Source organism: Pelobates fuscus, chromosome 9, assembly GCF_036172605.1.
Source record: "Pelobates fuscus isolate aPelFus1 chromosome 9, aPelFus1.pri, whole genome shotgun sequence".
Lineage (NCBI taxonomy): Eukaryota > Metazoa > Chordata > Amphibia > Anura > Pelobatidae > Pelobates > Pelobates fuscus.
The window spans coordinates 147550969-147575269 of NC_086325.1; the positions used below are offsets into that span (position 1 = coordinate 147550969).

Consider the following 24301-nt stretch of genomic DNA (forward strand, 5'->3'; position numbering starts at 1 on the left):
ATGTGAAATGCCCTAGGGTGTGTACTTTTCAAAAACATACAGTTTGACTGAGGTGAATTACATTGGTCGGCTTCAGACATGTTCCAACTGGGACATGGGTGCATGATGGCCAGCTGTGTTTTTTTTTGTTTGTTTTTTTATCATATTTTACTTTTTTTATTCTAGTACATTATATGATATGATGAAAATGATGGTATCTTTAGAATGAACATTTAATAGCGAGAAAAATGGTATATAATATGTATGGGTACAGTAAATGTGTAAGAGGCAAATTACATCTAAACACAACCACTGCAGAAATGTAAAAAGAGCCCTGGTCCTTAACGGTAATACAATTGAAAAATGGCCTGGTCACTAAGGGGTTACGCGCATAAGCTAAACATATTTTGTTGCAAAATGGTTTTGTCTTTCTCAATAGGTCTAAACAAACTAGCTTTGTCTAACTGTTTATGGTGTATTCTATTTATTACATTTTGCAATCTGTTTTTTAATTCACGTCAATTTAGCGTTTAGTGAAAAAAAACAACTTAATTTCGAAATGCCCACATTCACTTAGTCTGCGCTATATCTCGAATTCCTCCTCTCGGACAATCTACTGCTTTTAAGTTATACACTGTGTGCAGAATTATTAGGCAAATTAGTATTTTGACCACATCATCCTCTTTATGCATGTTGTCTTACTCCAAGCTGTATAGGCTCGAAAGCCTACTACCAATTAAGCATATTAGGTGATGTGCATCTCTGTAATGAGAAGGGGTGTGGTCTAATGACATCAACACCCTATATCAGGTGTGCATAATTATTAGGCAACTTCCTTTCCTTTGGCAAAATGGGTCAAAAGAAGGACTTGACAGGCTCAGAAAAGTCAAAAATAGTGAGATATCTTGCAGAGGGATGCAGCACTCTTAAAATTGCAAAGCTTCTGAAGCGTGATCATCGAACAATCAAGCGTTTCATTCAAAATAGTCAACAGGGTCGCAAGAAGCGTGTGGAGAAACCAAGGCGCAAAATAACTGCCCATGAACTGAGAAAAGTCAAGCGTGCAGCTGTCAAGATGCCACTTGCCACCAGTTTGGCCATATTTCAGAGCTGCAACATCACTGGAGTCCCCAAAAGCACAAGGTGTGCAATACTCAGAGACATGGCCAAGGTAAGAAAGGCTGAAAGACGACCACCACTGAACAAGACACACAAGACTGGGCCAAGAAATATCTCAAGACTGATTTTTCTAAGGTTTTATGGACTGATGAAATGAGAGTGAGTCTTGATGGGCCAGATGGATGGATTGGTAAAGGGCAGAGAGCTCCAGTCCGACTCAGATGCCAGCAAGGTGGAGGTGGAGTACTGGTTTGGGCTGGTATCATCAAAGATGAGCTTGTGGGGCCTTTTCGGGTTGAGGATGGAGTCAAGCTCAACTCCCAGTTTCTGGAAGACACCTTCTTCAAGCAGTGGTACAGGAAGAAGTCTGCATCCTTCAAGAAAAACATGATTTTCATGCAGGACAATGCTCCATCACACACGTCCAAGTACTCCACAGCGTGGCTGGCAAGAAAGGGTATAAAAGAAGAAAATCTAATGACATGGCCTCCTTGTTCACCTGATCTGAGCCCCATTGAGAACCTGTGGTCCATCATCAAATGTGAGATTTACAAGGAGGGAAAACAGTACACCTCTCTGAACAGTGTCTGGGAGGCTGTGGTTGCTGCTGCACGCAATGTTGATGGTGAACAGATCAAAACACTGACAGAATCCATGGATGGCAGGCTTTTGAGTGTCCTTGCAAAGAAAGGTGGCTATATTGGTCACTGATTTGTTTTTGTTATGTTTTTGAATGTCAGAAATGTATATTTGTGAATGTTGAGATGTTATATTGGTTTCACTGGTAAAAATAGATAATCGAAATGGGTATATATTTGTTTTTTGTTAAGTTGCCTAATAATTATGCACAGTAATAGTCACCTGCACACACAGATATCCCCCTAAAATAGCTATAACTAAAAACAAACTAAAAACTACTTCCAAAAATATTCAGCTTTGATATTAATGAGTTTTTTGGGTTCATTGAGAACATGGTTGTTGTTCAATAATAAAATTAATCCTCAAAAATACAACTTGCCTAATAATTCTGCACTCCCTGTACTTACACATATTTGTATTTTCTAATATCACTAAAAAAAATTAAGGTACAGTAACTATTAAATTACGGGTTGGCTGCTGTAAGGCAAGGCGCGGGTCCATTGTCTTTACGAATGCCAAAGTGTCTTAGAGTAAACTTGTGATGTTCTTGGTAATAAAGTCGGTGAATTGTCTGATAAAACCACAATAATAGTTGCGGCCCAGATTTTGTAATGCATCTTAATAATCTCACAATGCCTCTTTTATACCCGATTATACCAGGACTGTGTTTATATTATACCAAGAAAAAGCCTTTGCTTAAAATTCCGTCTGAATTAGATCGGGAGTTTCTCAATGTCTGTGAAACAGATTGGTCAGCCATTGAAGACAAGCAGTAAAGCTGTAGATTAGGGGATTATCTGAAATCTATATGGTGTGTTTATCATTTCTTTACTCTCTCTCTCTCTCTTTTTTTTTATTTTTGCTTGCAATCTGTCAATCTTATCTCTTTGATGTCTCTCTCTGTGCTGTGTGCACTTAACTCAATGACATGTCAATCAACATTCTTAAAAATGATAATAAGAGTGATGTCATGAAATGCACTAAATTCCTTCATCCCTAAACCCAAAACTATCCCCATTCCGGAAATTCTCTGTTTCCAACTTCCCAAACTGAGATATTACCAGTCAGTCGCTGAGAATGTGTTTTTTTTAAAGTCATAGCTGTGAGTCTTTATAATGCAATCTGTTGTCGTCAGCCACCTCTCTTACGCACTCCTTTTTTAAGCAATCTGTTGTCTGCGTTATTGTTCGCTGCCCTCTTCTGCGTTTATTCCAGGGCTAACCATGACAAGCGTTAATGTGACAGTATGCTGACTGACATGTTTAACTGGTTAAAGGCTTTGCCCAAAATATGCAAAGTAACAACAATACTAGAATATGCTATGGAGAATTGGAGATTATAGCTATGTCTCATGCACTCATTGACAGCCAGGGGGAGCATGTGTGCGTTAGATGTGATTATGATATCAGGTGCCAAATTTAGCTTCACATGACATTTTACAATGGATATGTGAAGACATTTCATATTGGGGTATATTCGCTAAACAGCGAGTTGCAGTGATTTCGACGTCATTTTGCAGAATTCTGACATACAATTTGCACATTGGTTCATATGTCAAAATCACAATTCACTGTTTAGTGAATTCACCCCATAGCATTCTGGATATAGAGTGATGCTGGAGGGTTTGTTTTGGTGATTTGAAAGCTAAATTCGCCAACCTCAAGCAAATGTTCCATTTTGACAACATGGATTTAAATGTTGCAATTCAGTGTTCAATTTGCCACATTTCACTGTTTAGTACATAAACCCCCTATGACCTGGTGGGATTAAGAGCTTGATCTACTAACCAGTTAACTATGGTGAAATTACAGAATTAAGATCAAAAGGTTAAAGATGGGAGAATTCCTCAGGTTACCTTTGGCTTTTTCTAAGTGTTGCAAATGAGAAGTTAGTTTATCACAACTGAACTCATTGTTTAGTGAATAAAATCCTTAGAGCTTGTCAGTGATTATTGTCATAAACATTAATGTAAATGTTTTACAATTTTTGGACTGTGCTGGGGGTATTGTCTTACTTGTAGGGTTATTTGTGGGCAGGTTGGCACACCAAGGGTAAATTATTAAAATTATTAAATAGGTTGATTTTTGGCTCACTTCAAAGATTTGGTGACCTTATGCAGCTCCCCAAGGTGAATTTTGAGATTTGGAGAATAATGATAAAAAAAAAAAAGTGTTTGTAGAGAGGAACAGGGAGGGGTGTGGGGTGTAGTATTGGGAGGGAGTGACAAGCAGAGGGAGGAGGCACAGAGCGAGGGAGAGAGCGAGTCAGCCACCAGAGAGGGGCACACAGCTAAGTGGAGAGACTGCTGGGTGTGTCACAGCTTCAGGGCGAGAGAGAGGAAGAGACAGGCCACTAGCACAAGGTAATACATGTGTACAGGGGGGAAATGGGTTGTACAGTATATGTTTTACATTTGAATTGTGGGGTTGTATAGTAAAGGGACGGTACTGTCTCTTTAAATAATTATTTTTTTTAATACCTTCTGTATGGATAGCAATGGATTTAAAGCCATACCCCATTGTTACATTAGTGACCCTGTCTGAGATATGGGCATCGTAGAGTAAACAATAGAAATATGTGTGATGCATAGATTGAGTGAAAAGCAGTATGTGTATTTATGTGTGGGCAGTTATCTAACCCTGACCATTAGGAGAGATCTCTCTCTCTCTCTCTCTCTCTCTCTCTCTCTCTCTCTCTCTCTCTCTCTCTCTCTCTCTCTCTCTCTCTCTCTCTCTCTCTCTCTCTCTCTCTCATATAATGTCTGTCATAAAACTCAGATTGGGCTTTTAAGTGTAAACCTGGATGTGCCTCTATATATCAGTATTGAGTATAACCAGACAGATTTACTTCCAGCTGTAATGTAAAGGGGGGGGAGAGATTTTGTGAGGAGGAAAGAATGAGACAGGCTGGGTGTGGAGGTCAGACACATACTGCTCTTAGCCTGTCTCTCTGGTCCTGTGCCAACCCTATTCTTCTCTCTCACACACACACACACACACCCCCTTCATTGGTCTATTAGTCCTGCCTTTCCTAACTCATTTAACTCTTTGAGCACTATACAGTACATTAATCGCGCTCTGAACGGTTAATCACAGGGTGTGTTTCACTGATGCCTGTCTATCTCCATATGACTCATGCCACATTCTTGTTTTGTTATGCCAACCAGGCTGATGCCAAGCTGCCCCTTTTCCCCACGTGTCCCCTCCTCCTACTTGTTTCCACCCAACTCTGTATTTTATCCTCTATTTTGTGCAGATTCTTTATATATTTTGTTGTCGTCCGCACTCTTAATTGCTGTTCTGCCACATTTCTTGCCAATGTCTCCGTACATGTCTTATTATCTCCGTCATTTACATACCGTCTCCCTCAGTTCTGTTACATGGCAACTCTCCTCCTATACCCGCTCTACCCTCTTCTTTCACCCCTCCTTGTTTAACACAATCCCTTTCTAATCCCTCCTTCTCTCACACCCTCTGATCTCAACACTGCAGGCTGTTTTAATCTCAGCTGTGTCTCACATACAGGCAGGACCTGTCGCTGTCATTGTTGGGCCATGGGGGATGTTATATCTACTCACCTGGATGAGGGCCGGCGTAATTATATCTCAGGTAAGCTCCTACCACCCTTTCCCAGTCTGATGGAATCTTGATTCCTATTTCCCCCAAGTCTTCCCTGAAGTATTACCTGTTTGGCATTTCATATACCCAAACGCAAGAGAGCTCTCCATTGCAGAATCATTTGCTTCTTTGCAGACAATCCCTAGTTAAAGATGACTCTCTCAGAACTGAATCTGCTTTGAAAACGTTCATGGTTATTAGCTAAATATGGAAATTGTCAGGAATTGACCGTAGTATGGCAAATTTTAGGCCAAAAAAATTAAAAATAGAAAATCATCCAACTTTTGGACCTGATATTAGCAATTAAGATACAGTTTCCAATTTGTTGAATAGCTAAATAATGTCCGACCTTATAAGCACGCAAAGCATGAATTATTTACCTGCTTGGTCAGCAAAAGTTCAACTAATTCTGGCCAAGGCGGAGATCGATATCTTGTTTTTTATTTATTAATGAGATTATTTCAGAGTGTGATGTTTTCTAAGGTGGGGCTATCTGGTTCTGTATTCTGTGTTGTTAGGTGATTAAAGGGCAATATATTGTTTAGAATCTGGCTCTATATACTGTGTAGCACCGTACAACCTTCTCAATAACAAAACACTTGGAAACGTAAGTAATGTTGTACGAATATGCTGAAATATTTCATTAAGAGTCACAAAAAAACACTAAATTGTAGTGAATAAAAATGGGTATTGTATTTAATTTCGGATTACATAAAGTATTGGCTGTAGCTAAATCGGAGAATGTTTCCAAATTAGCGCTTTTTGCCTTGATTTTAGAGTTTCAGTTTTGAGGTTTAACTCCATGTCAAGGGTTAGATAGACAATCATTTTTTTTTTATTGTGGTAGTACTGATATGTTAGTTTACAGAGCTGTTAAGACTGAAGTTTTAGGATAAACCGGTTTACAAGGAATGCAAGACTGTTTAGAAAAACAAACATTAAACTAATTGTGGCGTCTTTCAAATTAGAAAGAAAAATGTGCTCAAATGCCTTGAAATAAAATGTAGTTTTAGTTGACACTAATGCATATTGCTCTTGTAACTGATACCAAAAGCATGCTACTGGGAGCAGCCATCTTGCTTTTAGTTATTTTTCTAAGGTCACTTAGAATATGTAAATTTAGTGCACTTTGGGGTCATATAGGACAGTTTGCATAATACTAAGACAATGCTATCTTTAAAAATAAAATAAATAATCGGATAGGTATTTATCTTGTGACAATGTCACTTAAGATATGATGTAGTCTTCTAAAACAATATAATAGACTTGGTCAGTAACTTTTATCTCGTATTAAATCTGTGTAAATTGACATGGGATTGCAAATCTGAGACTGGTTTAGATAACTCAGAACAATACTACAACTCAACTATTTAATCTTTTTTTAAGCTTGAGTTGTTTTGCCTAAAATTGACATTTTTCTATCTTATTGTTGGGTTATATTACCCTGAGATTCTGGCAGAGAGTTATAGGAAATTTACACCAACACATGCTGGAGACAGTTTGCCTTCAGAGAGGGAATGAATGGATGTCTGAACCCTGGAGAAACCCATAAATAGAAATGATATCTGTAATTTGACCTAGTAATTCTATTAAATAGCCATGTGTTTTATCCGCATAATGAAGCTCTACAGATGCACTCTATGCAACTTTCACAAATGCTCATAATTACATTAAAAACCGCTAGTAGTGAGCTGTAAGGATTACAACTGCTAAAGTGTGCGGTAGTGTTTATGGTGCCAGGAGTCCCATGATAAGGAGTCAAAGCATTTTCCAACAATTTGTGGCTAACTTGGTTCCCTTGGATGCACACTGGTTGTGTAGGATATCACTAAAGTGGAAGTTCCGTTCTGTTAAAAGGAACACTCCAAGCACCATAACCACCGTAGCCCGCTATAGTGTGTCCCCCCCCCCCCCCCCCAAGTGTTCTGGTGCCCTCTCACTGTTAGTAGTCAAAATATTTAAGAACAGTTTCACAATGTATGTAGGGTCTTCCGAGCACCCTTCGATACCTCTCTGAGTTGAATCTCAAACAGAGATCTTCTGAGATGCTCCATTGAGCATGGTTGGTTCATCAACTGAGTACTATCAGCCAGTGAGTGCCTCCATGCATCTGCGGGCTTAGCTCTGTTAAAAAGCTTCTGGCTACAGAGGACGCGGTGCTGGGTGCCTAGTGGAGCTCATGTAAGTCGTCAAATCATTTTAAAACTGTTTTACTACTTACTTTGGGAGGCAACAGTGGACTGCACTGGTTATGGTGCGTGGAGTGTTGCTCTATAGCAGCTCTGTCACCGTCTGGGGTGACTTTGCCACTGGGTGTCCGGTATTTGAGGGTTTCAGGTGAAAGGTGAGTTATACTTACCTGAACCTTTCCCTCTCTGCTGCTACCATGCTCCTACTGCCCGTCCTCTTTAGCTCTGGTGCGTTGGCATTCCAGGACCCACACAATGCACACAATTACAACACTGAGGTCTATGGAGGATCTATCAAGACCGTGGGATCGTCCATAGACAGTGGATTTTTCCTCTCCGTTATCATTCTGTCTTTAGTCAAGCAGAGGAAAAATACTGAGGCAAAGTAGTCCCCCTTATTTGTTTATCTTTTGACTGCATTGAAATTCCAGTGAAGTTCCAACACGGTCAACGTGAGTATTTCATAAAGATTTTTGTTTGTGAAATACTCATTTTCTAAAGAAATAAGCGGAACAGCGACATAGTGCCCCTTAAGGACCAAACTTCTGGAATAAAAGGGAATCATGACATGTCACACATGTCATGTGTCCTTAAGGGGTTAAGCAATATCAATTTTGTCTTTAAGTGGATATAATTAATTGCGTGACCGTTTCTGCAGTTATAAAAACAGTTAATCCCTTACCATAGGATAGTGCTAGGGGCTTTTGGCACCATAACCATCACGGCGTACTGTATTGGTTACAATGCTTAGCGTGCGCCTTTAGACAGCCAAACTCTGACTATAGGTGCGTTGGAGAATTTGACTAGATTGGCTACGTTTGCCTGAATTTTGCAATATGTTTTACAGTTCCCTGCAGTTCGATGTTTAGTTAATAAACCATGGTGCATCTCGGAGAAATCATTGAAATGTAATCCTTGCTATGTCCTTGCAGTAGTGACCGTCTAATCATGAATATAATCCCTTGCTTATTTATGTCAACTTCTATCATAATTAAGCTACTGGTGTGATTGTCAGCAGGATTGAGGGGAGGCTCTGTTTAGAGGTCATGATTTAGATAGTAAGCTCTAGTAACCTCATTCTATCCACAGTGGGTTATTGGCTAAAGTATGAACTGTTAGGAATTCAGAGTCAATTTAGACCGAAGTTGACCTTTTTTTCCCCCAAGTAAGAAGTGTTTTTCAGTTGGACTATTTTGACTGAAAATGTAAAATTCCCTTTGAATTTGTGGCACTTCTGAGGGCTATTTACTATACTGAGAATTCAAGGTGAAATCAAAGTGATTTTTTAAAAATCAATGGCTGAATGGAAAAGCATAGCAGACTTAGAGAATGTTTCCACTTTTGATATTTGTACCTTAAATTTAAAATCCACTTTGAATTCTCACGTGAGTGATTAAACCTGTTCTTGTGCTCACAGGCAAATTTCCATATTTGTACTGCGCCCTGGAATCTGCTGGAGACTTTTAAATACAATTTGAGTACTGTAATACAGACTTAATGCTTCTGTATATGAAAACCTAACTTTTCCAATCCTAAATGCCATATTTCTTATGCCTTTCAGTGTGAGGGGATTGGAGAAGTGGAAAGTTCACTATTTTTTTTTATATTTTTTTTTGCTTTTTCTTTTTTTCCCTTCTTTTCTTAATGTACCACGTAGTCACAGACAGATTTCAGAGGGAGGGGGAGCGGTTGAGCCAGACATTTTCATGGGTTAGGGCAGGATGCAGAGGACGGAAATGCCGAGGGTATGGATGGGGAGGGGGAGGTAACTTTCTAAAAACTGAAATTTGAAAGTCATGGGGTTTGTAGCAAACTCCAAATTAATAATTTTTAGGTATTAAAGAAGATTATGTTCCTTAAGTGACTTGGCATTGGGTGTATAAACAAACACCAGAGCAAAAAAAGCATAAATGTCTGCTCATATTAAATCTAGGACCCCTGTAAAAAAAAGACAGAATTTGAGGCTTTATATCATCCAATATATCCCCTGAAATATGCCTTCTACTCAGTGTCCCTAAATGAAATCATGGCAACCCCTTTAGGCATACCTCTAATTAACAAGGGACATGGTACCTTTTGAATGTAGTTTAGCTACCTACTAAGTTACAGATTCATGAGCTGCTACATATTTATATACACTGACCTCACCACTAATTACTCAATTGTTTTAATCAATACATGTACACGTTTCACCTATAGTTATTTAATTTCTAAAGCACCAACAGGTTATGCAACACTGTACAATGAGTAAACATACCAGTAATTGATGACAAATTTGGGCTAAAGATAGTTAGCGTAATAGTGTTGTGCTCAAAAACATTGTAATATTAAATATAAATACAATTATTTTACTATGCTGTGTACTGCGGCAATCGCCATTTAATTCAGTCTGTGCCCGTAATGCTAAGTACACTTCATCATGTCTGTTTATGAAGATCTCTTGTCTGGTATATCTTTGCATTCCATGGTGTGTCTGTAGTGTCACCCTGTAAAAAATTTATGTGTGTGTATCTCTGTCTTGTTCTGGATCTGTATATTTTGGTTTATATACTTCCGTCCTGGTTTTTCTTTTTGTATACAAATCCATCTGGCTCTGTATTTTAGAACTTACACGTTTAGCCATGGGACACTTCCACCAATGTCTGCTCCTAGCACGAAGTGGATGTTATGTGTGAAATCGCATCTTTTAAAGGGAAACATTTTAATAAAAAAAAAAAAAAAAAAATATTCTAAAATTCTAACAGAAATGGTTCACCATAGGGTGGTTTTCCAGTTACTGTATACCACGTACACAATCATTTTTCGAAAACTACAGACTGATTTTGTCACACAGTGTGCCACCTAAATGACCACTTTGAATGTATGAAGACCAGCGGTTATCTATTGGTCAGTTTTGGCAGCTCTTTAACCGGATTTCGCCCTCTTATTGTACGAATGCTTTGCATACCACTGCAGCATTAAAAAATGTAAAGTGATAGAAAATGTCATACTTTATTTCGATTTGATTATTTTATTTAGATAATCTCTTATAGGATTATAATCTCCTCAGTCTAAATCTCAGATCCTTCCCACAACCTGACATCCTGTTTCCTCTGCACTTCGGATATACGGGATACAGTGGGCATGTGCCGACATGCATGTGCACTCCTGCACAACTGGGATAGTCTGAGAGAAAGTCTTGCTGATCCAGAAATGCCTGAGGGATACATTGTGTTGTTGAGTGATCAGCATGTAGACTTGGAAACAGTTTTAAATCCACCTTCAAACCTACTCCGGTGGAATTTTCTTGCAGGTGGTGCGTGTACAAGTATGTATGTGCACACGTTCGTTATCGAGTGTTTTAGTCTTCTGCTCCGTTTTCTATGTTTCCTCGTCTGGAACTTTGGAGGTCGGATGTCTTGATGGGATAAAATCCACCTACAGAAATGTAAACGAATATAGACTGCCTTATTCTATTTAATTTTGTAAAGTTTTTGTAATTTGAATAAAAAGATTTTTGTGGATGCATGTCCTTGAGTAATGGAAAACCTGAGTTATATATAAAAAATATACTGTATCGTGGTAAGATATTTTTAAATACGTCTTGTTGTTGTTGTTTTTTTGAATAGGTAATGTTTTTGTGGCCTTCCCAGAAATACAATTGCAAAAGAAAACTTTGCTCACAGGTACCGTAATTGAGGTGGTTCTTTGTGCCTATCTAGTGACTGATCACTGCAGATGAAAGGATTCATTCTGTTTCTTGTATTTTGTGTAAACTGGTTGTGTTTGTTTTGTGAGTTCTTCAGATATTTGAAGGAGGTGACATATTGGGTCCTGCCCTCTGGGTTTGTCACAATGACAGCTCTGTTGCACGCAGTAGCTGCATGTGTGAGCACATTGAGGTTTGTATGAAGCAGTTATGGGCTGCAGGTACATGATGCAACTGAGCCACTTAATGGATCCTTTATCTGGGAATATAGGAAACATTATAGGGAATGTTGAAATAGAGAAATGAGTGTCTCACCTACGCTGGCATGAAGGGGGGTTTTCACTGCCTTAGGTTCACATATGATCAAACCTCCCAAGTGTCAGTCTGAAGGTTTAAACAGATCTTTCTATATATCTCTCTCTAAAAAGAGCTCCGAATTTTTGGAGTGCTGAATGTATAAAAAGTCCCATAGCAATTAAAATGTATCGAATATATATTTTAACTGTTGTAATAATTTTTGCCACCTAAAATTACCCAGAATTCAGCCTTTTATAGCGGCACCACCTAAAATAATTTTCCGACAGGTGGCTATTGCCGTGTTGGGCGGTATAGTATTCTAATGAAAGCAACGGAAAAGCGTTTGTTGCTACAGGCTCACGACACTGTATACAGGAGTCACATCACCGTGTATGCTGTCTTGATTAGGACACGTACAAAAGGGATCTATCTGAGTCCACATTGCACGAGTCTTGTTTTGTGGTGATGTCGCAACTGGCAACACTTATAGAATGCCTTATATTGCCCATGTATTTTGTGAAACTGATGACTATTTGCACTGGTTTGTGGCGCGTTGAGATTTTGACGACAGTTGACCAGTAGAAGTCCCACTGACCAGGTATGGGTTATATAGAACTGTGATGGTTCCTAAAGACAGATCTAGCATTCAGGTACAGCCGAAATGGTGATCATGTCTTTTTTGTAGTCAGTCTGTGGATACGACCATTGGGTAGTGATAGCCCTTCGTGATTGGTCTTTGTTGTTTTTCATAAATACAGCTGTCTCAACCTGACTGTGTGCTGACGTGAGTGTTTGGGGGTAAACAAGGGCTGAGAAATCATTTGAGAGAATACAAAGGGTATATTCTAAACATAGGAAATTGTGGATAATTGAGAAGGCAATTACAAATCTTCAGCCAAAATGAATAATTAAAAAAAATAATTAAATTCTCCACCTGTGCTATTTTTGCCTAAAATTTAAAAGCCTCTAGTTAATTTTGCGTACTTCTTCTTGTTTGATTCATTCATGCTGGTATAGCTTAATATAGGCAAAAAGGGGATGGGCGAGGATGAAACAGGCAAGGCTGTGATAAAAACAACTAATCCGGCTCTGATAGCCAAGGTCACATGACGCTAGGCCCACAATGCACAGCAGGGTTTGTAGATAAGGCCCATCTCACACAATTGCCTTCATCATTCTAAAGGAGAGGAATCTCTCTACATAATGCCAGAGGGAGAGAGACAGGAAGACCCCCTGTTGGACAAGACTAGGATAATAAAGTTGGGAATGCAGTATAATGTGGATGGGAGAGGGAAAACCGAAAGGAAAAGTATCTTCCTGGGCTGTATAATTTAGCAGTTCAGGACATACCGCAATATCGGGGAAGTTGCCGTTATGTTTCTATCTGTTTGGCAAAATGTTTTGTTGTTTTTTGCACAATAAGTCATTATTTAATATGTACCCATTTTATACATTTCTCTGCCAATTTTTCCAAAACTGTAAATTTCAGTGGAAACTGGCACAATTTACCCATGAATATACCCATCACTTTTTAGATCAAAATAATGATGGAATTTAACCACCACATTCCAGAGCACTTTGATAAATATTCCCCATTGCGTACATTGCACTAAATCCTAGAGTGTCACCAGTCAGACACCACACGTCCGCTGTGTACAGAGTAAAAGGCTGCAAGCATAAACTGCCATAACCCACAACATTGTGTTCCTGAAAGAGGGGATGCCGTAGGGTGTTGTGCCCACCAGGTAGGGGGATGGTCTGCCTGAATTACTAATAGGTCAGCCTGGCATAAATGCACGCCACGTTGCCTGCCAATTAAGCAGGCCATCCCACTGAGGGCAGAACACTGTGTTAACGCTGTGTGCAGGAATACAGCGCAAGCACATCATTCTACACGTTTTTGGGGACAGTTCCCTGGTGTCCCACTGACATCAGGATCTTTGAGAAGTACACGCTGTGCATGGGTTATCTGATTCGCCTCACTGTTATTGTCCAGTTGGATCATGGGATACCCTGCTCTGGTTTGTAGCAAGCAAGGACCTTTTTTTAAGGACCTCTTACAGACTGCAACGTTATTATAGTATGGAGCCAAGATGGTCTCACTAACACCACTGTAGTTAGACTTGCCAGGAATTCAGATTAAGGTCAAATTGAATAATAATTGTAATGCTTTTTAGCCCAAGAATGAGCCTATGTCATTCTTGCAATATTTGGTCAGGACAGCATGGTACCTACCCCCACTCCCCCCCTGTAAGTTGGGTGTGTGTTAATTGAGGGGTGACGTCATTTTACAGAGCGGGCGTGTGGTTGGCTGGGTATTGGCACAGAGTGTGCTTTTCATCTCTCGGTGACAGAATTCAGGGTGGAGAGCTGATCTTGGCTTTCTGTTTATTTGTTTTCTTCCTGGGCTGGTTGGGTAAGATTCTTGCTCTGCGTGTTCCAGCATAGGCAGTAACATTGCAGAACTCTTTCCATATGCTGTATAAGTACACTTTGATAAATTACCAATATAACATCAGCGGTGTATCATCTTATTGGACTGTCAGTATTTCAGGGTCTAATTTGTTGGCTCTAAAATAATGTTCGTCTCCTAAAACTGTTGCTAGATTCTTGCAACCTAATATACTGTATATTGTGCTTGTCCATTTCATAAAGTTTGAATTACATTTAGGATGCACAATAGCAAATGCACAGATGAAGGGAGAGACAAAAAAGACTTTCTTTAACATTGTGTTGTACACCTATTTAGTGCTTCAATTCACGGAGGCCCTCCCTAACAGGGCACCACTTGACTGCCTTCTCACATGTCTACCCTGTGTCGACTGTTTGCAGTAATAATGTATGCTGCAATAATGAACACGTGATTATATATTAACTGTCACCTAGGGTTGCCATGCGTGTGTGTGCATATATTATATACCATATGTTCGAAAGTATTGGGACACCTGACCATTATGCAAAAAGAGACTTTTATGGCATTGCATTCAATAATCACAGACATTAATATGTAGTTGGTCCCCATTGCAGCTCTTATAGCTTCCATTCTTCTGGGAAGCCTTTCCAAAATATTCTGGAGTGTTTCTCCAGGAATTTTTGCCCATTCATCCAGTAGAGCGCTGTGAGGTCAGCCACTGATGCTGAAGGGGGAAGCCTGGGTCACAATCTCCGTTCCAGTTTATCACAAAGGTGTTCAATGATGCTGAGGTCAGGGTTCCGTGCGGGCCAGTTGAGTTCTTCCACACCAAGCTCATCCAATCATGTCTTTATGGACCTTGCTATGTGCACTGGGACACAATCATGCAGGGATAGTAAAGGGCCTCCCCCAAACTGTACCCACAAAGTTGGAAGCATAGCATTGTCCAAAATGTCTTTGTCTTTGCATGCTGAAGCTTTAAAATTTCTCTTCACTGGAAGTAAGGGCCTAGCCCAAACCCTGAAAAACAGCCCCATACCACTACCCCTCCTCCACCAAACATTACAGATGGCTCAATGCAGTCGGGCAGGTATATAAATCATCTGTCCCTACTCACACATGTGTCTGTATGCAGAAAGCAGGCTTTATTTAAAGGAACACTCTAATAAAAATAAATATATATGTACATATAATAGGAGACTGTTTTACGTGTTTTAAATTTATAGGCTCACTATTTTTTATTTTATTTTATTTTTTTAAAGCGGGGGGGAATTAAAAATAAAAATTGCAATTACACTTGTGCAGCAATCATTGTGATCCACCAGTCCAATGATCCTGAGAAACACTGAACCTATTTTAAAGTGTTGATCATGGTCGTAAAATAGGTGCAGTTATTCAGTGTTATTGTTTTTTTTTTTTCTTCTTCATTCTTTATTTTTCTTGTGCATGTAAAGAAAATTAACATTTTTCTTGCGATGCCACAACAGCATTGGCAAGGTAATTAGAAACAACGGGTTTGATATGGCATTGTGATTTGACAGCACATTTTTATAATAATTTCAGGCTCGAGCTGGAGAAGTTGTGTCAAAACATGAAATACGTTTTTAAACTAGAAGTTCAGATATTGCAGATATTGTCACATGTAGGTTTAATTATAAGCACTTGCATCAACTTCTGTTAACGTCGCTATGGTTCTTTAAGGTGAGAGAGCTAAATCATGTTAAACTACGCTAACCGAGACAGCACTGTTAGTCTTAATTGTGTATGGGTGAGAGGTCTGCATTGTATTTACTAACAGCAGGTTTGATTTAAAAAAAAAAAAAAACACATTGTGTATAGCTGTGAGACTCATCATATGTATGTATAGTCTCGTTGCTGGATTTGCATTTATGAGTTATAGCAATGTATGGCATTGGAGACCTAAAGCACAGCTAAGTTAGTGTGAGAGAAATGTGAGAATAAGTGGTGGAAAGAGGGAAAAAGCTTGAGCTAGCAAAAACATTGAAACATCAACTGTTGGCTAATAGAAATGGGTAACACTGCCATTCATCACTAGCAATGGTGGAGTGATCTTTCATGGCAGCAAGCCTGGCATGCCAGCACATTCAAGCAGTCAGTTAACCTATACCCCGGCTGGGCTGTAAGTTTCCATGTGAGGACAGTTCATGCAGGGCTGCCAGTGGCCCGTCGGGCGACAGGTGCAGTGTGGTCGGTGCTTGCTGGTGCGTGCCGGTTCGCCTTGAGGGCCTGGGCTTTGCATGAGAACCTTCTGCTGTTGTGGTGTTCTGGCTCCCGGGCAGGTTTAGGCTCTGTGGAGGCGTTGGGTGAGTTCCCGTTGGATGCCGCACAGTTTCCCGGCGGGGTTGACAGGTTAGGTGCCTCCGTGGTTGTAGTCGCGCTTTCCCGTGCTTTAGGGGGGTGCGCCTTCCTATCCGCCGCCTTGTGGGAGCCCCTGAAGTTGAGTACTTTTGTGAGCGACCACCGTGTGGGTAAGTACGTGGCAGTGGTGGGGCTGGTTGGTGTAACCTGCGCTCGAGTTTTAGCCAGAAGTCTTGGAAGTGCTTATTCAGCCGAGTGAGTATGTCACTGTCGTCGGGGCTTGGGAGCCACGCGGCCTCCGCCATTTTAGATAGGCCTCGGCCCTCTTAGCTTGTGCTCGTGGCTTCAGCCCGCTGGCCTGGCTGGTTTAGATTGCTTCTCAGAAAAAAGTGGACCGGGATCACCCCCGCCGGTCCCGGGGGGAGGGGGTAACGGGGCACCTGCATATAGGGAACGCTTTGTGTGTACCGCTGGTTCAGCAGGTTGGCCGCTGTCTCTGTCTGGCGTGTAGTAGGCCGCATCCGCCCCGAGCCGCCGATCACCTCTCAGCATCTGAGGTGAGTCAGGCAGCCTAGTCTTCGCTTGGTTTTGCCCCCGTCTAGGGCAATTGGGCTGTTAAAAGGCTTTTTATAGTGAAAGTGTGGAGGAGCTCGTCCGAAACGTGTCTATCCTCCATTGCGGTCAGGCCCCGCCCCCCTCATTCAGTGTTCTTAATCCGAAGCTTCTAGTGGTTGTCTGATATCCATTAGTAGGTGTGGAGATTGTTAAATGTAAACACTGCAGTTTCTTATAAGCTGTAGTGTTTTCAAAGAAATCAGGACCCTCTTATTCAGATATTAGGTTTTATTTTCTTACCCCATAATATCCATTTGAGCCTCCAGCCATCATATCATAATTTGTAACGGTTAGCTAAGATTAGAATTGGCTAGGGTCAGAAATAGTGTCAAACTTTGATGCTGTCCTGCATATTTTTTTTTTTTTAAAGAAAATTGTGCAAAATGTCCCACTTTTTAATTTTGCTGAGAAACCATGTTGGGTCATCACCCAACCTGACCAACTGTTGCTCAGCCTAACTTGCCTGCTGTTGCAGTATCACATAGATCAGAAGTAAGGTAACAGCAGCAGCTGGTTAGATAATAGTAGAGTCTGACCAAACATGGCTGCTCAGTCAGATAAAAAGTAACCGTTTAAAAAAGTATAAACACATTTGTTTGTGTCCTTTTTAACCTGTTGACAGGGACCCAATGTGTGTACTTGGCATTCGTTTTGTGACTCATTATATGTTATAACATTAAAGGAACAGTCCATGCACCATGAACACTATAGCCTACGGTAGTGGTTATGGTGCCAGGAGTAATTAGTCAAACCGTTTATGAACAGTTGATCAATCTACCGGGGTCCCACCAGTTGCCTGTCGCCGCCTTCACTGCCATTGGAAGCTCCGGCAAACCCTCTCAGGCTCTGAATGCGGCCCTGAGTGGCCAGGATCGGTGGCAGGAGCTGCTGGCAGCAGGGCGGTAGTGATCGGCACCTGACAAGACCCCAGGTAAGTTGTCAGAATGTTCTAAAATGTTCTAAAATGTTCTTCTCTCTCTCTCCATGTAAGTGCAAAATGTAGAGCTTATAACCATCATTGTATTGGGCCAAAATGAAGGTAATTAGTTCCAGTTTAGAGATAAATAAATGTTATTTAAATTTGCAGACCTCCCAAACACACGTTTATAAAAGATTCCGTGAACTAACTGTTCCCCTTTCAGAATCTTCCATTACTGTTACCGTCAGTATTGATGATGTTTATAATGGGTAGAAACTGTTTCACCACTTGTACCATGACTGTCCGTGACTTTGCCAGCTCACAAATGCACGCCTACAGAAGGAATCCAGTTGGGCCGCTTTCGTCCAAAAACAGTACACATGCATGTTGCCAACCTCGTCCTCCGTACATATATCATTCTAAATATACATATCAAGAAAAGCGGGCACTGTGAGGGCAACTGTTATGCCAACCTCCGCCCATTATATCTACAATATCAGATTTTCTTTATACCCTACTGACAGCAGTGATACCAGATCGTATCCTGTATTTAGGCATCATAAAGGCCTTGCATATGGGTGTTACCTGCACCACACCCTCCTATTATGTTAAAACATAATAAATTGCTAATAAATTCTGCATGCTACTGCTGGTCAGGATTGGTACAGCAGTATTGGCGCATTGTGAATGACTGTGTTCTTTAGAAATTAGCAAACTCTGTTAATTGCAGACTGTTTTTAAATGACCTAGTGGATCTCCCTGATTTCCTAGGTTAGTGTGGAGTTGGTATATTTCAGTTTGTTTCTATGTACTGTGTACGTTTTGACACGGGTAATGAAGGTGTTAAGACCGCTCAGACAATTGAGACAGGTCTGGGCCTGTGACAGAAGTCTGTGATGGCATTTATTCTCTTGTCATTTTGCGGGAGAGACAGACGAGTCACAATAGGTTCATTTTACCATGAATGGCATTTGTTTTAATCTTTTAGAGTCCTCTGCTATAGTAAGTACTGCTTATGTCAGCTCATCTCTTATGTTGTCACCTAGTTAACATGGCCCTTGTGTTGTGCAAGTTTGATTATATTTTAGTGTAGTTCATGATTTTTCAGTAAAAACACGTAACAAGACTTTTTTTTTTTTTTTTGGCCGTGTGTCCCTAATCTGGCCCTTTCGTTCTGCGAGCCTCTCTAATATCAACATTTCACTCAACACGTACCCGTAATGAGATTCTGTCAGAAGCGGTAACATTCTGAAAATGCAATCTTTTTTTTTTTTCCAACTACCCCCATCCTATCCAAAACTACCCATCGGAATATACTGTATGTCCCTACAAGTGGAGAAACTAAGTTCTAGAATGTTTAGAGAACAGCCCAGTTCTTAAGAAGCCGGTCTAATCACATTTGACTGCAGTGCATAGGCATTTATGTAACAATGCTGCAGAACAATGTACAAGGACTCACATAGCAAACACATGAGCTGTTCGTCACATATTGACCTCTAAAACCTGTTAGCAGTGCTGACGTTGTTTCTGCTGAAACAGGTGACTTGATGTGCTAGTGTCACCTTGTTGGAAGGTAGTACAGTACTGTGGAGTTTCAGAAGCCTTAGGAGGCTCACAGCCTTGTCATTGTGTTGCTTGTGATCTAATAAGTAGTGATGGTGGGGATCTCTCTTCCTCTGGTTTACATAATGGAGAGAGGGTGCATGATATGACCTTACAGAGATGGTAGCATGGTCTTTTATGGATTGCTAAGGCACGTTGTCTGGTAGTTTTTTTTTTTTTTTTACTGTTGCTTGTGAAGTTTAGACACACTGCATTTTCACTTCATTATTTGTGAATCAAAGTTTAACATTCTGATTCTGTAGGTCGGCTTAGATGGTACAAATGTCGGCAACCTTCAGAAATTCAGAACTCCGATGTCCTAATTGTCTAACGTTTGGATGACCTCCCATAAATAATGAAAAACGACGACCGTGATACCGGTATTGAGAATAAAAACTATTTTATTCTTGAGGGCTATTTTGGAATTCTGTTTAAAACACTGGAGGTTACCTTGCATAAAAAAATAGATTTTATTTGAATAATGGAGAATTTCCAAGGGGATGTTTGCAGAATAGTGAATGGCCTTCCGCTGGCGGCTGATGAAGTTTAACCCCTTAAGGACACATGACGTGTGTGACACGTCATGATTCCGTTTTATTCCAGCAGTTTGGTCCTTAAGGGGTTAAAGATGTTGGGGCGCTGCTCCCCTAACTTGTTGGGCTCTAGTCCTTTAACCCCATGAGATTTCATGCCCTTTTCCAAACCAGCTGCATTTCCCCTCTCTACTAGTCACTCTTATTCTGATGGTTTTATCCAGGGTTTGTGATTACTAAAAAAAGACCGGACAGGACATGGCACATTTTGTCTACTTTTTGCAAATGGTATGCCATGATGGGGGGTAATTTTCATTCTTGGGCTGCCATATGGTCTCAAAGACAACAGGACCAATCTTGCAAATTTCAATGTGCAAGAGCTGAAATGGGGGAAGCCCTATATTTGACCCTGTAATTTCCAAAACTCCATAAAATCTATATACATGGGGGCGGGGGGTACTGTAGTACTCGTGAATACAAATATGTGTGTTTTATTGCAGTAATAGCTAACAGTATTATGATATTCACAGTTAAAAGGCTATGCAGAACTAAGAAAATAACATTTATTTAATGTAATTTCTTGCACTTTTGTAGATTTTATTCATATTAAATTGTTTCATATATAAATACATGATGTGAAACAAACAAAATGACACATAATAAGTGTGGGCACTCTTAATATGAAAGAGGTAAATTATAGTTGAACAGACATAGAGCTCAAATTCCAGGTTTTGTTTCGGATTCAGAACTCGGACAATTGCCTCCGTCCTTAAGGGGTTAACAGAAGCTCTGAAGGAATCTATTGCATATTTCAGGTTGCCATGGACACCAGAGGAGTCACTGAGAAGAGCCTTGCAGCAAAATGCAGGCCTCAACCACACCTTTGTGCTTGGTGGACTGCACCCTACAATTGCCCAGGATGGATTTGCCTCCTCTGTTCAGTGAAGTGCTAGAGAAAGGATTTTTTTTTTTCCTTCCATTCTTTCTTTAGAGAGAACGTTCTGCCTATCTGGGCTTTGTACTGAAGGAATGTGTTCATTGCAGTAATACAGTCCACTGTTTATTAAAACACTAGCTGGAAATGGCAGAGCAAGTGATAACCCCCTTTTAGTGTTGGTAGATGTACATGACACCTCTACACATACAAATAATATCGATTCTGGTGCAAAGTGCTGTATTTGGATAACTAAGTAGCAATATTCCATTGGTTTCTATGGAGACTGCTAAAATCTTACAGTAAATAATGTAGTTACCTCAGAAGTACTCCCGCATTCAAGATTGATTTTGCCGCCGCCCCATGATGCCTTAAATGTGCTCATGCGCTCTCAGGCATCTACAGAGAAATGCTGTGCAAATAAATGTGTTCTTAGTAATTGCTTTTGAAGTGCTGTATAATCGTGTGCAGTGAGTTAACTGAATTTGCATGCAATGACCGCATAAAAAAAATAATAATAATTGGAATTTTAAAAAAACATTTCAAGTAACATAACTACTGCAGCCTCCTGTAGTGGTTTTGGTGGCAGGAGTGCCCTGAGCTCTGCCAGGGTAAGTAGTCAAACTGTTTGAGAATGGTTTGAGAATATTTAGGGTTGCCAGTCGTCGCCTCCTCCTCTTCATACGGAAGCTTCTACAATGAGTACAAATTCTCACATGTGACAGAGCTGAATAAACACTGGTACACAGACGTACACAGACGTACACATGTAATAAAGTGACACCAGTGAGTGGAATTGCAAATACATCCAGCACAGCGCTCTTCTGTTTGCGCGGTGTGATAGTGTTATGATAATCCCACTTGTTGCTATTGAGGAGTTAGGATGTCAAGACAGGAGTCAAGACAGGAGTACAAATTTTCAGGACTGTACTGTCAAATCCAGTACTGTTGGGAGGTATGTTTATCGCCTGTTTTACTGGCCTGACAACTTCAATTCCCTCTTCTTTGTCCTTTTTCAGTACTTTATTATACCACATTAACAAATACACAATATATACCGTAATCTAATAAATCTATTGAGAAAACTTGATTGACTTTTGATCTATCAGTGCTCTATTTTCCAACTTTTTATATAAAACAGTGTGAAACTGTGACCAAAATTCTAATTAAAGTGGGCAGCAACATACATAAAAAGAGCGACTTTATCACCTGAGATTCAAAACTTCAAATAATTGTATGTGCACTCCAAATACATAAATGAAGTGGGAGGAAGTAGATAAAATGTATAAAAAATATATACCTTTTTACTAAAAAAAAAATTCTGCTTAAAAGACCACTATAGTGCCAGGAAAACAAACTCGTTTTCCTGGCACTATAGTGCCCTAAGGGATCGGGTGCCCCCACCCTCAGAGTCCCACTCCTGCCGGGCTGAATGGAGAGGAAGCGGGTTAAACACTCACCTTTCTCCAGCGCTGGGGACTCTCCTCCTCCTTTGACCGTCATCGGCTGAATGCTTTCCTATGGACGCTGGCGTCTTCTCACTGTGGAAATCAATGAGACAGCCACTAGAGGCTGGATTAACCGATATGTAAACATAGCAGTTTCTCTGAAACTGCTATGTTTACAGCAGGCAGGGTTAATCCTAGATGGGCCTGGTACCCAGACCACGTCATTGAGCTGAAGTGGTCTGGGTGCCTATAGTGGTCCTTTAATAAGAACAGCTCAAGAAATAGATTCCCACAATCAATGTAGATCTATTCAGGATGAAAATCTCTCTAAAAATCTGACATAAATCACAGTATGCAATGTATCAAAAAACCTCATGCAATTCTAACCACAAAATTAGTTACATAAACCTCCCAAAAAGGGGGGAATAAAACCTTGCTACAGTTTCAAGTAAAATGAAGCAGCCTAAAGTCAGAGGTTAATGCCACCAAAAAAGGGAGGTGGGTGGGGGGCAGACCTACTAAATCTCGCAATAGTGAAACCGATCTGCACGACACCCTCCTGACCTAGTGTAAAAGAAAATAAGAGGGAGATATAATATAAAATAAAAAGCTGGCAAATAACAAAAAAGTTCTCTTGAAAGCTAACACACTATCCGCAAACATACCTGACCGCGGGGGGGAGGGGCGGGGAAATGTATTTCTTGAGCTGTACTTATTAGGCTGATTTTTATTATTAAAGGTATATATTTTTTACACATTTTATCTAACTTTTTATATAAATCCCTCTACAACCTTACACCACCCTACCTTGCCTCGATCCTTTCCTGCTAGATCCTTTCTCGTAATCTACACACCCTCACCCCCGCTTCCTCCTGATGACTTTCTACAATACTGCTCATCCTAATTTCTAATTCCTTCTACTGGAACACGTTCCCGTCTAACTTCAAATCCCTGGTAGTCTGAGTAGGTAGATGGACAGGCCTGAGCTGCGTTGTATTGTCTGTCTCTTCGTGGCATCGCTTGGTACAACCTGGTAAGGCTGTGCATGCGCATTTTTCAATAGATATACAAGCAGAGGACATAAACACAATAAGCTGGCCCTGCACTGGGACATTAAAGGAACACTATAGTCACCTAAATTACTTTAGCTAAATAAAGCAGTTTTAGTGTATAGATCATTCCCCTGCAATTTCACTGCTCAATTCACTGTCATTTAGGAGTTAAATCACCTTTTCTGTTTATGCAGCCCTAGCCACACCTCCCCTGGCTATGATTGACAGAGCCTGCATGAAAAAAAAACTGGTTTCACTTTCAAACAGATGTAATTTACCTTAAATAATTGTATTTCAATCTCTAAATTGATCTTTAATCACATACAGGGGGCTCTTGCAGGGTCTAGCAAGCTATTAACATAGCAGGGGATAAGAAAATCTTAATTAAACAGAACTTGCAATAAAGAAAGCCTAAATAGGGCTCTCTTTACAAGAAGTGTTTATGGAAGGCTGTGCAAGTCACATGCAGGGAGGTGTGACTAGGGTTCATAAACAAAGGGATTTAACTCCTAAATGGTAGAGGATTGAGCAGTGAGGCTGCAGGGGCATGTTCTATACACCAAAACGGCTTCATTAAGCTAAAGTCGTTCAGGTGACTATAGGGTCCCTTTAACTCATCCTTCTGCAGGTCGCTACCACGAAACTAGTCTAAATTGTACTGATTCAACATTTTATGTGCTGTCGGCTAACTACATAAGCACCAGTTTTGTGTGAAGCACCCTGAATAGCGGTGCTATATGAGAGATGTTAAGTAAATAAACAGATTTTAGTGCAAGTATTCTCCACACTACGTTATTTCTTTTCCTTGACCTTTTCCATTTGCTAACATTCTTTGCATTCCTTTTTAGCTGCCCTCCAGATAGCCCTCCACCCACACGCTCTGCACACATCTTTACCTGTAATGAACTAGTGATTTATCCAAGCTTTGGCCTGGACTG

The 24301-nt window shown here is 40.4% G+C and overlaps 1 protein-coding gene across 1 annotated transcript in view; it reads left to right on the plus strand.

Annotated features, from left to right (window-relative positions):
- Positions 1-24301, plus strand: part of LOC134573693 (protein Niban 2-like) — an 85007-nt gene that overhangs the window by 14287 nt on the left and 46419 nt on the right. Inside the window, exons 2-3 of the mRNA XM_063433475.1 lie at positions 3946-4099; positions 5262-5345. Of these exons, the coding sequence (XP_063289545.1) occupies positions 3946-4099; positions 5262-5345 (238 nt within the window). The remainder of the gene's footprint in view (positions 1-3945; positions 4100-5261; positions 5346-24301) is intronic.